General features: G+C 45.4%; 1 protein-coding gene across 2 annotated transcripts in view; it reads left to right on the plus strand.

Annotated features, from left to right (window-relative positions):
* The window catches only part of eml3 (EMAP like 3), a 33,962-nt gene extending 20,553 nt beyond the window's left edge, over nt 1-13,409 (plus strand). For both annotated transcript variants that reach the window (XM_046319076.1, XM_046319077.1), the window contains 20 exons: nt 743-859; nt 1,142-1,170; nt 3,195-3,224; nt 3,594-3,714; nt 4,080-4,229; nt 4,416-4,485; nt 4,583-4,693; nt 7,711-7,806; nt 8,978-9,112; nt 9,423-9,561; nt 9,936-10,087; nt 10,225-10,350; nt 10,667-10,798; nt 10,886-10,953; nt 11,189-11,277; nt 11,428-11,525; nt 11,705-11,792; nt 11,929-12,027; nt 12,136-12,266; nt 12,372-13,409. In XM_046319076.1, the coding sequence (XP_046175032.1) occupies nt 743-859; nt 1,142-1,170; nt 3,195-3,224; nt 3,594-3,714; nt 4,080-4,229; nt 4,416-4,485; nt 4,583-4,693; nt 7,711-7,806; nt 8,978-9,112; nt 9,423-9,561; nt 9,936-10,087; nt 10,225-10,350; nt 10,667-10,798; nt 10,886-10,953; nt 11,189-11,277; nt 11,428-11,525; nt 11,705-11,792; nt 11,929-12,027; nt 12,136-12,266; nt 12,372-12,572 (2,182 nt within the window). In that variant the 3' untranslated portion in view covers nt 12,573-13,409. The remainder of the gene's footprint in view (nt 1-742; nt 860-1,141; nt 1,171-3,194; nt 3,225-3,593; nt 3,715-4,079; nt 4,230-4,415; nt 4,486-4,582; nt 4,694-7,710; nt 7,807-8,977; nt 9,113-9,422; nt 9,562-9,935; nt 10,088-10,224; nt 10,351-10,666; nt 10,799-10,885; nt 10,954-11,188; nt 11,278-11,427; nt 11,526-11,704; nt 11,793-11,928; nt 12,028-12,135; nt 12,267-12,371) is intronic.
* The last annotated feature ends 51 nt before the right edge of the window (nt 13,410-13,460 follow it).

The raw sequence follows: 13,460 nt of genomic DNA on the forward strand, positions 1-13,460 counted from the left end.
GCTCCATAATCACAAAATAATTGCTACATTATTCCTCTGATTTGTGTTCTGTGTGTGTGTTGATGTTTTGTTTGCTAGTTATGACTTGGAAGAGGCCTATTACTGATTGATAGCATATGTTTTCTAGGTAGCTTTATCATGCCACACCATGAGAGCCACCGGTACTATGGATTGGAAGTCTTAAGTTATGAAGTACTTTTAGCCAGATCCAAACCATGAATACGAACTAGGCTATTCAGTTCCATTACATACTTAGACACAAATGCTGTCTACATAATGTACCTAGTGTGTGTATAATCAGTAGGAGCCACAGGCTTCAGGGGAAGGGAGTCAGCTGGGTTTCACATCCTAGTTCTACTTCCTGTTACATACCTCGAACATCCCTGTCACATGATGACGGCAATTTCCTCTGATTACATGCTTCAGGGGAAGGGAGTCAGCTGGGTTTCACTTCCTAGTTCTACTTCCTGTTACATACCTCGAACATCCCTGTCGCATGACGACGGCAATTTCCGCACATCGTCAGGGAAATGGTTGTGGCTTACAGGAAAATTCTGGCCTGTCATAGAATACACATAGAATACACATATAATACACGTTGAAACACACACATTCATAGTTCATCTGAGCGTGTGTGTGCATGTCTCTGCGCGAGTATGTGTTTGTGTCCCCAAGTGTGGTTGTCTGTCTCAAACCCTGCACATAAATCCTCTTACACAGACTCCCTATCCTCATTGTCCAGAGTTCGCAGGAACAGTGAGAAACTGGCAAAGGACCCCCAGGAGAAGACCAAGAAGCGGTTGGACAAAAAGGCAGCTTCTTCGGCCAACCTCCTCACCCGATCCCCCAGTCTGGAGAGGTGAGAGAAGGCCCATCTGATCCATCAGCAAGATCCGCTTTCAAACTCATGGCCACATCTCATTTTCCTACGGCCGCAGAAACACATTTCACGAAATAGTCACTCATTGGAAAACAAGTGCCCTTTTTTATTCTGGTATAATAGAATTCCTTTCCTTTTGAGAAGTCTCAGGATTTCCCAATTTGCCTAAAGACTGTATAATATAACGGTTGGTCCAAGTGTCTGAAAGAGTCTCTTGGATATAATGTCTTAACAGTTACGGTTGTTTTTCTTTTCTCACAGCCGGACCAAAGATCTCATCGCCAGTGCAGGTAATGTATATCCAACAACGCTACTCTCTCCAGACTCTCTACAAAGTTTTATCCAACCATAGTCTCTGTATTGGCTTAAATGACTCGCAGACAGACTGCAGGCCAGATCTGGATAGGATGAATAGCCCATACGTACATGACAGCTCCAGCTAACCTGTGTTTTACTCTACCTATTATTAAATGTGTCCATAGCCTCCATTTTTAGGAGGCCTGTAAATGCTTAAACATAGTTATAGGCTGAAAGGCTAATCTCATTTTTGGTGTGTTAACTTCCCATTCTTCAGTTGGGGACACGAAACTGCATACTAGATGTCAAAGATAGTGGCTTTTATGAGCGTTGGCTTGAAGTCTGGTTTAGCTTTATAATGGGGACTCATTCCTAAACCAGAGCGAGTTAAGAGGACATTCCCTCTTTGATCGCTTCTGTGTTTTTACCAGTTCGACCTAATGGGGATTCAATTGGCGGAAAATCGGTTTGATGCGCCCATCCGATTAGCATAATAGTCTGTAAATTTGATCAGTGAGCCACAAGACAAGGGGTTTCTACTAGACAAAGGGTGCATGGAGTGAGCCTCACAAGAGCTTATGTCTGTATATACTAGGAGCGTACTGCAACTACAACAACAACAATATTACTACTACTAATACTCTACACATTATAATAATGACCGTCGTAAAAAGTGACTGGCCACTGGACGTTGCATCCATCCTCTAGTCGTCTCTAGGCTCAAAGGTCACTCAGAGTCCACCACAGTCCATCCCTCTGCCACAAACTAAAATAAGCCTGGTCAGAAATATCCCTCATCATACTGTGATCACAGAGAAACCTTTTTTACACTTGCGTGTTTATGAGGCAGCACGGCAGCCATTCCTGATGTTAAACACAGAGTGTCTGTTTAGTGCCCCGCCACTCCGTTCTGGGTTGGGACGCTCCCATTGGACTCTCCCTGGAAAGCCATCCATTGTGGTTAACCATGCTGCCGCAGCACTCCGAGACTCCTGACGGGATGATGGATGACTGTTTCAACCGAGAAGGACAGTTTTCTTTCTGTGAGAAAGGGCTAGATGTATTCCCGTTTTTTTTCACTGTCTCTCCGAGCTGGCCCGGGGCAGGTCTGTCTGAATTCAACACGAGTTAGGTCATTTCTGCAACCGTCTCTTCTGCATCATGAGAGGGTTGTAAAAAAGTGTAACCAGGTCTTAAAAAAAAAAATTGTACTCACTATATCCTAACTGAATGTCCATACTTGGAAATGTGAATGGCAATAGTGTGGAAATACCTCTACATTTCAATCAAAATCTGTCATTGATTTGATTCGACGGGGTCCAGGAACAGTATGAAGCAGGCCTATGGGAAAATTCCATGTAGTGTCACCATGACTAATAAAAGAGCTAGCTAATAACTTAGTCAGTTCAACTGTACCAACTTTCCCTCCCATGCTCCTTCAACCTGTGGCGTGGGCCCTGCCTAACAACCTTTTCATAGTGAGACATGCAGATGGGTCAAGCCCCTTTTTCTCACCAGAAACATCCCAAACCAGAACCTTCCACAACACGGGTAAAAAACAAAACAACAACAACCTCTCCACTCCCCGACCTTTTTAAATTGGAGTGTGAGACGTTATTGGTCCCAGATTGCAGTCCGTTTCAAGAGGAGATTCACCTGGTTATTGAGTAGGTATATACAGGATGCTTTAAGCTAGGACACGACTCAGACAATCCCTCTTCTTCCACCTCCCTAAAACAGTATGTTATGTTCTCCGTCGAACATTTTGATGTTTATTTTTTGGGGGATTTGACCAACAATTGCGCGTCCCACAGTTTGGGAACCACTGGTTTAGGGGACCAGGCCTGATGTTGGAAAACCACCCCACTGGTTTGCTCATAGATCACATTCGAGCGGCTCTGAAACTGGTCCCAGTGGATCCGTAATGTCAGAGCAGGATCTGCTCTGCTGCAATCGGCTGTGATTTTAGTTCTGCTCGGATCCCTGTGTTTATTTGTCTCTTCCTCTCCTCTCATAGGTTCTCCCGGATCGAGACGAGGAACCCAAGGTACGAGACATCATAGGGGATGTTACGCGTTAACTGTTATGTCATTCAACTACATGCAGGTCTGAGACTTGGGCTTGGGATTCATACAGGTTAATGGCACTGCACTGTTGACTTAACATTATTGAATGAATTAGGATCTAAATGTGATTTGTGGTGTAGATATTGTAGCATCACCAGGGCTTTGGTTGAGGATAGGTTTGCGAAAGTTCATATTGAATCATGGTAGCAATTGGAGATGTACAAATATCAAATCAAATGTATTTGTCACATACACATGGTTAGCAGATGTTACTGCGAGTGTAGCGAAATGCTATGTATCCATTGTCCAGTCTTGTCATACATGTTTCTTCATCTGTCATTGGACGACAGGTCAATCAATCAAGATGTTCATCCGCGGCCGACCAATCACCATGTATGTCCCCTCCAACATCCAGAACTACGATGACCTGAGGATGGAGCCACCTGTAGAGAAACTGGAACTCGATTGGGTGTATCCTTCCTAAGTCCCTCCCACAAGTCACGACCAATGGGGCTTTGATCTAGCAACATACTGTGTGTTTTTAAATCCCAGTCATGTTTGTTTAGAATATTTGATATCCTATAGTGCAAAGTTTATTGAATGAAAGCCATTAAGTCCATTTTGCCCATGAGTCAGATAGAGAAATGTATGTAAATTCCCTAATGTCCTTGAGCCAAGCCATCCGCTCCTCAGGTCAGTAGAAGTTGTGTCATCCATAAATCAACAATTATTATGGGTGTAGCTGTGGGTGAAATTGCTTTAGGCTGAATTAATGATTTTAGACTGATCAGCCAATGAGACGTTTCAGTGATGTCACCTTGACTGGAGCCGCATAGTTACGGTTACCGGGGGCGCGACTGCCGAGCCAACCTGTACCTGCTGGCGTCGGGGGAGGCAGTATACTTCATCGCGTGTGTGGTGGTGCTGTACCACATCAACAACCGCACTCAACGCCACTACAGCAAACACACAGACTGTGTCCGCTGGTGAGTGGCTCACGTTGAATCATGACCTCTCATATCATAATTCAAGTTTGTTTGTCATGTGTACAAAATACAACAAACTGTACAAAATCAACACAAATTGTTGTTGAGCAAGCAAAATGTGAGAATTGATTGTCAAGTGAAAAGGAAGTGATGCTGTGTAAAAATCACAATTTGTCTGTCCTTCAGTCTAACCATCCATCCAGACAAGGTGCGGGTGGCGTCGGGACAGACGGCTGGGGTGGATAAGGATGGCAAGGTGAGGCAATTTATGAATGAAAAATGTTTACTAAATCTATGTACTGTAAATGGTCACACTTATCATCAAGTCCTATACGTCTAATTGTGTCTCTCAGCCCCTGCAGCCTTATGTCCACATATGGGATTCCTCCACACTGATCACCCTACAACAGATAGGACTGGGCACGTTTGAGCGAGGTGTAGGATCTGTAGCCTTCTCCTTTGCAGTAAGTGATCATCCTTACTACAAAACACCCCTCCTCCCACACACTCGATGTGACTGAGTTTAACGGGTCTATATGTTTAAGTACCTTGTTTCTTTTGTCAACTCACGAAGGCTTTTGAAGAACTCCTGACACTAAATCTCCATGCAACACTCACAAACAACCAATGCAGGCTTACATTGAGAGATGGATAAACTCAGCAACAACAAAAAAGAGACGTCCCTTTTTCAGGACCCTGTCTTTCAAAGATAATATCAAAATAACTTCCCAGATCTTCATTGTAAAGGGTTTAAACATTGTTTCCCATGCTTCATGGTTCAATGACCCATAAACAATTAATGAACATGCACCTCTTGAACGGTCCTTAAAACACTAAACGCTTACAGATGCTAGGCAATGAAGGTCACAGTCATAAAAACTTAGGACACTAAAGAGGCCTTTCTACTGACTCTGAAAAACACCAAAAGAAAGATGTCCAGGGTCCCTGCTCATCTGCGTGAACGTGCCTTAGGCATGCTGCAAGGAGGCATGAGGACTGCAGATGTGGCCAGGGAAATAAATTGCAATGTCTGTACTGTGAGACGCCTAAGACGGTGCTACAGGGAGACAGGATGGACAGCTGATCGTCCTCGCAGTGGCAGACAATGTCTAACAACACCTGCACAGGATCGGTACATCCGAACATCACACCTTTGGGACAGGTACAACAACAACTGGACATGGCACAACCAGGAACGCACAACCTGGCACACCAGGAACGCACAATCCCTTCATCAGTGCTCAGACTGTCCACAATAGGCTGAGAGAGGCTGGACTGAGGGCTTGTAGGCCTGTTGTAAGGTAGGTCCTCACCAGACATCACCGGCAACAACCCACCTTCGCAGGACCAGACAGGACTGGCAAAAAGTGCTCTTCACTGACGAGTTGCGGAATTGTCTCACCAGGGGTGATGGTCGGATTCGCATTTATCGTCGAAGGAATGAGCGTTACACCAAGGCCTTGCGCATGTCTGGGACCTGTTGGATTGGAGGGTGAGAGCTAGGGCCATTCCCCCCAGAAATGTTCGGGAACTTGCAGGTGTCTTGGTGGAAGAGTAGGGTAACAAATCACAGCAAGAACTGGCAAATCTGGTGCAGTCCATGAGAAGGAGATGCACTGCAGTACTTAATGCAGCTGGTGGCCTCACCAGATACTGACTGTTACTTTTGATTTTTACCCCCCCCCCCTTTGTTCAGGGACACATTATTTAATTTCTGTTAGTCACATGTCTGTGGAAGTTTATATCTCAGTTGTTGAGTCTTGTTATGTTCATACAAATATTTACACATGTTAAGTTTGCCGAAAATAAACGCAGTTGACAGTGAGAGGACGTTTTCTTTTTTTTGCTGAGTTATATATATATATACACTGCTCGAAAAATAAAGGGAACACTTAAACAACACAATGTAACTCCAAGTCAATCACACTTCTGTGAAATCAAACTGTCCACTTAGGAAGCAACACTGATTGACAATAAATTTCACATGCTGTTGTGCAAATGGAATAGACAACAGGTGGAAATTATAGGCAATTAGCAAGACACCCCCAATAAAGGAGTGGTTCTGCAGGTGGTGACCACAGACCACTTCTCAGTGCCTATGCTTCCTGGCTGATGGTTTGGTCACTTTTGAATGCTGGCGGTGCTTTCACTCTAGTGGTAGCATGAGACGGAGTCTACAACCCACACAAGTGGCTCAGGTAGTGCAGCTTATCCAGGATGGCACATCAATGCGAGCTGTGGCAAGAAGGTTTGCTGTGTCTGTCAGCGTAGTGTCCATAGCATGGAGGCGCTACCAGGAGACAGGCCAGTACATCAGGAGACGTAGAGGAGGCCGTAGGAGGGCAACAACCCAGCAGCAGGACCGCTACCTCCGCCTTTGTGCAAGGAGGCGCAGGAGCAGCACTGCAAAATGACCTCCGGCAGGCCACAAACGTGCATGTGTCTGCTCAAACGGTCAGAAACAGACTCCATGAGGGTGGTATGTAGGCCCGACGTCCACAAGTGGGGGTTGTGCTTACAGCCCAACACTGTGCAGGACGTTTGGCATTTGCCAGAGAACACCAAGATTGGCAAATTTGCCACTGGCGCCCTGTGCTCTTCACAGATGAAAGCAGGTTCACACTGAGCACGTGACAGATGTGACAGTCTGGAGACACCGTGGAGAACGTTCTGCTGTCTGCAACATCCTCCAGCATGACCGGTTTGGCGGTGGGTCAGTCATGGTGTGGGGTGGCATTTCTTTGGGGGGCCGCACAGCCCTCTATGTGCTCGCCAGAAGTAGCCTGACTGTCATTAGGTACCAAGATGAGATCCTCAGACCCCTTGTGAGACCATATGCTGGTGCGGTTGGCCCTGGGTTCCTCCTAATGCTAGACCTCATGTGGCTGGAGTGTGTCAGCAGTTCCTGCAAGAGGAAGGCATTGATGCTATGGACTGGCCCGCCCGTTCCCCAGACATGAATCCAGTTGAGCACATCTGGGACATCATGTCTCGCTCCATCCACCAATGCCACGTTGCACCACAGACTGTGGCGGATACTTTACTCCAGGTCTGGGAGGAGATCCCTCAGATCCCTCCAAATCCAGACCTCCGTAAATTTGATTTCCATTGATAATTTTTGTGTGATTTTGTTGTCAGCACATTCAACTATGTAAAGAAAAAGGTATTTAATAAGAATATTTCATTCATTCAGATCTAGGATGTGTTATTTTAGTGTTCCCTTTATTTTTTTGAGCAGTGTATATATGTACATGTATGCCGTTTTAGCAGATGCTTTTATCCAAAGCGACTTACCGTCATGTGTACATATATTTTGGTATGGGTAGCCTCAGCGGAATGAACCCGCGACCCTTCAGACGGTTTCACATTAGCTATTGATCTCCGTTTCCCTGTCCTTGTGACTCTGCATCACCTCTCCATCTGCCATATGGTCTCACTGGTTCCTTCTCTCGCTCGTACTTAACGTCTCCGCCGCTTGCAGGACTCTGGAGCCTTCCTCTGTGTGATTGATGACTCCAATGAACACATGCTGTCTGTGTGGGACTGCGCCAAAGGAACCAAGCATGCAGAGGTTAAGGTAAAGCAATGCACCAAGACACACACTCATGCACACTTGGCATTCATGCAAGCACACAGGCACGGACACACCCACATGCATGCACACACGAACACACACACTCATACTCATAGAGAGTCCTATTCATATTGCACCGTAGGTTTATTGCAGTAAAATAGTAATAATCAATATCATTTACAGTATACATCTGCTTCCTTGTGCTATAACAAACCTGCCCATGTACATGAAATAAGCCTCTAGTGTATCTTTGCTGGGAGCCAAGCCTGTCATTTGCGTGCGTAGGCTTTGTTAAAGCCAGCATTCCTTAGAGTGAGAATCTGTAGATGCCTGAAAAAAGAGGACTGTTTGCGTAGATTAAGAAGAAAATATGGCGTCCACGTCATCTCGTTCTGTCGCAGACTTCTGTCCCAAATTTCTCAACTTCCCTGAGAGTAAGTTCAGCAACGTTGCCACGGCAACTGTGTAAATATTTTAGACAGTGTGTGTGTGTGTGTGTGTGTGTGTGTGTGTGTGTGTGTGTGTGTGTGTGTGTGTGTGTGTGTGTGTGTGTGTGTGTGTGTGTGTGTGTGTGTGTGTGTGTGTGTGTGTGTGTGTGTGTGTGTGTGTGTGTGTGTGTGTGCGCGTGTGACTGTGCGTGTGTGCGTGTGTGTTGGTGGGTGGTTTGGATATTAGGTGGGTGTTTATATGAGCTCATTTCCTGTCTTTGGTCCTCAGTTTCTTGTAGCACACATGTATGATTCGCCAAATTGATTTTGCATAAGCATCATTTGTCATGAGTGCCATAGATTCAAGAGTACAGTTTTGGATCTCCAGCAAAAATTGGGAGTGGTCACATGGTCGGGCGGGCGGGCGGGGGGTTTAGCAGCCCACATAAATATAGCAGTTGGTTCAATGTACAGTATGTAACATATGCCCATCCCCCACTGGACTGTAATGTAATAGTTAAATGCTTTATTTTCATATAGTGCAGCTGCTGCCCATTGAGACTTTGGTGCAGGAGTGTTAGACATTATACCCTCTTATACAACATTGTCCTCAAGTTAATTCCAAGGGTGGCAAAATCATAGAAATGCAGTTCTGAGATATTGGGATTCACCGTTTCAATTGATATTTAGCATTTGAATCACTTATTTCACGACTTGAACTCATCTCCTGGTGTGTGTTAATCCAGAGCACCAACGAGGCAGTGTTTACAGTAGAGTTCAACCCCAACGACAGCACCAACATCATCACCTGTGGGAAGTCTCACGTCTACTTCTGGACGCTAAGTGCTGGCTCACTCACCAAGAAACAGGGTATCTTTGGGGTGAGTGTAATCCATTATAAGCCAAAAGGTTAACAGCACCCTGTAAATATGACCGACTGGGTATATCAAACCCGGCTTATTTGAATGCCTCAAGAAAGACTTTTATATCCCACTGAGCTAAAGCCGAGACTAGTCTGCAGGTCTCAGGCAAGGCTATTTATCACTGAACCACCTCCACTACATATAGTCATTCAAACTATTTTGTTGCATAAAAAATGTTTGTCTTTATCTACTTGACAGAAATACAAAGATCCCAATAAATATAGTCATTCAAACTTGTTTGTGATGTTTCCTCGCTCTTCTCTTTTAGAAATACAAGAAGCCCAAGTTCATTCAGTGCTTTGTGTTCAGCCTGACGGGAGACGTGCTGACTGGGGACTCAGAGGGGAACATCCTGACATGGGGCAAATCACCCGGCGACGTCAAGACACTGGGGAAAGGGGCCAAAGGTAACGGTCTGTTCCAAATTACGACTAGGTTCTCCATGTGAAATAAATGTAATACATTTTTTTTTTTTTTTTTTTAAATGGACAAAATATCGTTTCATTTGATTTAGTACCTCCTCAACCAACTATGCTACCAGACTCCATAGCTGTGACTCTTTTTTCCCCTTGCTCTCCAAATGTGTGAGACCTGTGACAATAGTAAGTAAGTAGCCTTGGCTTGTGTGAGCTGGAACGGCCCATAGGAGCAGGATCCCATCTCCTGTTTCTGCAGAGTGAGGCAGCATGATGTACAAGTTACACCCCCTGGGCAGGACGCTCGTCTATCGCAGGGCCTGTGACAATAGACAAAGTCATCTTCTCACTTCTTCCTTTTGCAGAGACATTCCAGATCATGCGGCAGACGCGGGCCCACGACGGCAGTGTGTTTACTCTGTGTATGCTGCAGGGGGGTGCTCTCTTCAGCGGCGGGGGCAAAGACCGTAAGATCATCCGCTGGAGCGCTGACCTTGCACCCGAGAGAGAGTGTGAGGTGAAAGACGCGTGTGTGTGTGTGTGTGTGTGTGCATTGTCGCTCTTAATAACCAAACTGAGCGTGTTACAACCCCTTTTTGTGGCTATTTATGTATTATTTCAGAATAATACCTACGTTTTATGTGTTTGTTATAGATTCCAGAAAAGTTTGGGGCGGTCCGTTGCATTGCGGATGTAGACGGGGAAGAGTTGTTGGTTGGTACCACCCGAAATGCCATCCTGAGGGGCACTTTCTCTGACGGCTTTGTGGCCATAGTACAGGTATGTAAACATTAGCATGATGGAGTATATGTCGAGTGATATGTGGAATGGTTTGCGATTCCACACCTGGTCTGCACATGTTCTGCGTTCCGATTCCCTACACGTCTCCCCCGACGTGCACAGCGCACTTTCTCGCTCCCCGTTGTGGATTTAAAAGCATTTGTTTGTTGTATCCACGGGTCAAACTACTGGAGGTGTCAACCATGTCTTACTCCAGTCCAATCAGTGTCGAGGAGTGAACATTGAGGCTTAGAGGATAGAAACCTTAAGCCAGCGTGTGTGTGTGTCATAGTGTGTGTTGCTCTCCTCCGTGCAGGGCCATGTGGATGAGATGTGGGGCTTGGCCACACACCCCTCCCAGGATGTCTTCCTCACCTGTGGACATGACAGACTGGTGTGCGTGTGGAACACAGAGGAGCACAAACTGGACTGGTGCACCACGCTAGAGGTGAGCGGGCATAAATGCACACACCTACACACACACACACACACACGGTGAAACATATTCTTAAATACTTATCCTCATGTTTTTCAGGAGTATGGACTGTGTGCTGATTTCTGTCCCAATGGGGCTGTGGTGTCTGTTGGGCTCAGCACAGGCAGGTGAGACACTCCACTCCGAAATGCAACCGCATCAAACGCGAAGACGAGAGCAGGCAATAGAAGTATTTCATTCGTTATCAGCTAATCTACTGAGTTAATCAGTGTCAATGCGTTCCTGTTTGTCACGATGTCGACGCTAGATATTTAGCCCAAACTCCGGGACGATAAAGCAGACTCGTTTGCCTGGAGGATCGGACCTTCACGATGGTTGTGTTCCTCTCTCTCCCTGTAACAGGTGGCTGGTCCTTGACCTGCAGACCAAAGACATAGTCTCAGACTACACCGACGGGAATGAACAGCTGTCCGTAATGAGATACTCAACAGGTCAGAGGTCAAGCTCCTTCAGTGTGTCACAATGGAGCGAACGTCAACCATGCTTCAGCAATACGTGCTGACTCACCACTAGGTTTGACCTCTGTTTGTATTTATCTCTATTTGGAACGTGTTTTTTTGTGTGTTTTTTTACCCTTTCAGATGGTAGCTTCCTGGCCGTGGGTTCCCATGACAACTTCATCTACATCTATAACGTCACAGAGAGTGGACGGCGCTACTCCCGCTACGGAAAGTGTAACGTAAGTTGCAGTGCCGTCCTGGGATGTTGGGGATGGTTGTGGATTATTTATGTCATGAATGAATGATCCATTGTGGGTTACAGTTTGGAGCACAGTGGCCCTGTTGTTCAGTCAGACGCGGGACATATTCGTCACGGTGTTTGGGCGTTGTGTCACTTTGTCATGTCTGTCGCTTTTAGGGTCACTCCAGCTTCATCACTCACCTTGATTGGTCCAAAGACGGGAAGTACATTATGTCCAACTCAGGCGATTACGAAATCCTTTACTGTGAGTGACTGTGCAAACATCTACATTTTTTTATTTGTGCATTTGTGTCTCATTTGAACACGTGTGTATTTTTTAGATGACAACATGTCTAATTTCCCCTAAGTCAATTATCCTAAGGACTATTTTACTCAAACAGGGGACATCGCTGGAGGCTGCAAACTGTTGAGGAACCGCTATGAGAGCAAAGACAGAGAATGGGCGTCCTACACCTGCGTACTGGGCTTCCACGTCATGGGTGAGAAGATCCAGCATTCAAACTATCACAAGCCTCTCAATATCACTCAACCCTTTACCTGTGGCTGAGGGGCTGACGTGTTGTGTGTTATTGTGTGTCGTCCCACAGGTGTGTGGTTGGAGGGTTCAGACGGTACAGACATCAACGCCCTCTGTCGTTCCCACAATGAGAGAATGGTGGCGGTGGCCGACGACTTCTGTAAAGTCCACCTCTTCCAGTACCCCTGCCCAAAACCCAAAGTCAGTAATAATTCAGTGCCACATTTTTCAATTGATTTCAATCATTTTTTTCTCCTGTCCACCAGAAAGCTCACCACATATCAAATGTCTTATTTGACCCATCAGGCTCCAAACCACAGCTACGAGGGCCATGGCAGTCACGTGACCAACGTGCGCTTCACCCACTGTGACAGTCACGTGCTCTCCATGGGCGGCAAGGACACCTGTATCCTCCAGTGGAGGGTCAAGGGAGGAGGGACGGGGGACAGCGGTGGAGACCGCCTACACTCCTCCTCTTCCACCTCAACCAGCTCCCCAGAACCTTAAGGGAGAGAAGGAGACATGGAGAGAAAGACAAGAGACTGAGAGAATCAGAGAGAGGCTGATAGAGAGACAAAGGGGAGAGAACGTTTACAGAGGGAGAGAGAGAGAGAAAGGGAGGGAGCAACGTAGAACGAGAGTGGCTTCTGGACCTGTGGCGTAGTGTTTGTGTCTGGCTTTTAAATCAAAGCAGGTTTTGGAATCACATCCCTCACATCCCGGAGTTTTGTAATGCAGATATGAGCCACACATGACGTAATGAAAACATTTAATACATCTGGGCACAATTTACTTCTCAGAATGGGTGAAATGCTGTTGCATCTTTGTGAATTTCCTAGATTGATGCAATTGAAAAAGGTCAAACTGTTAACAACTGACTGTTGGGACTGCCATCATTAATTAACGACAAAGGGATCAATTGTTGAAAACATTCCAAAGTATCCTATTTTGTTTACTAAATTGTTTACCATGCCAACTTACCCTAGTGGTGTTTTATGGTTATTGTCTTCTCATAAATGTCATATAAAATCATACATATCTTGTGCTGTTGCGATCTATGAATATTGAACTTTTTATGTGCTTCTGGCAAATTTAGCATTTTGCTACATGTTGACAATCGCTGAAGTGCCTTAGAATTGAATAACAAAAATATTTGCTTTATATTTGCTCATTGTAGTTTAAACTAATCTCCTGAGTATTAGACAAATTCTGAAATGTTTACCTTCATTGTACACTTTGCTTTTGTATTGGATTTCTTCTATGTTTATTTAAAAGTACTTTTGAATGGGTCGTGGTTTTTTTTGTCTCCAGATATTTCGATCAATAAACTATGACAAACTAGTGCTTATGAATTCATAGCATCCTTCATTTTTAAAGCATGACTGCATTTCCAGT

This window comes from Oncorhynchus gorbuscha, linkage group LG21 (genome assembly GCF_021184085.1).
Source record: "Oncorhynchus gorbuscha isolate QuinsamMale2020 ecotype Even-year linkage group LG21, OgorEven_v1.0, whole genome shotgun sequence".
NCBI classification, from domain to species: domain Eukaryota; kingdom Metazoa; phylum Chordata; class Actinopteri; order Salmoniformes; family Salmonidae; genus Oncorhynchus; species Oncorhynchus gorbuscha.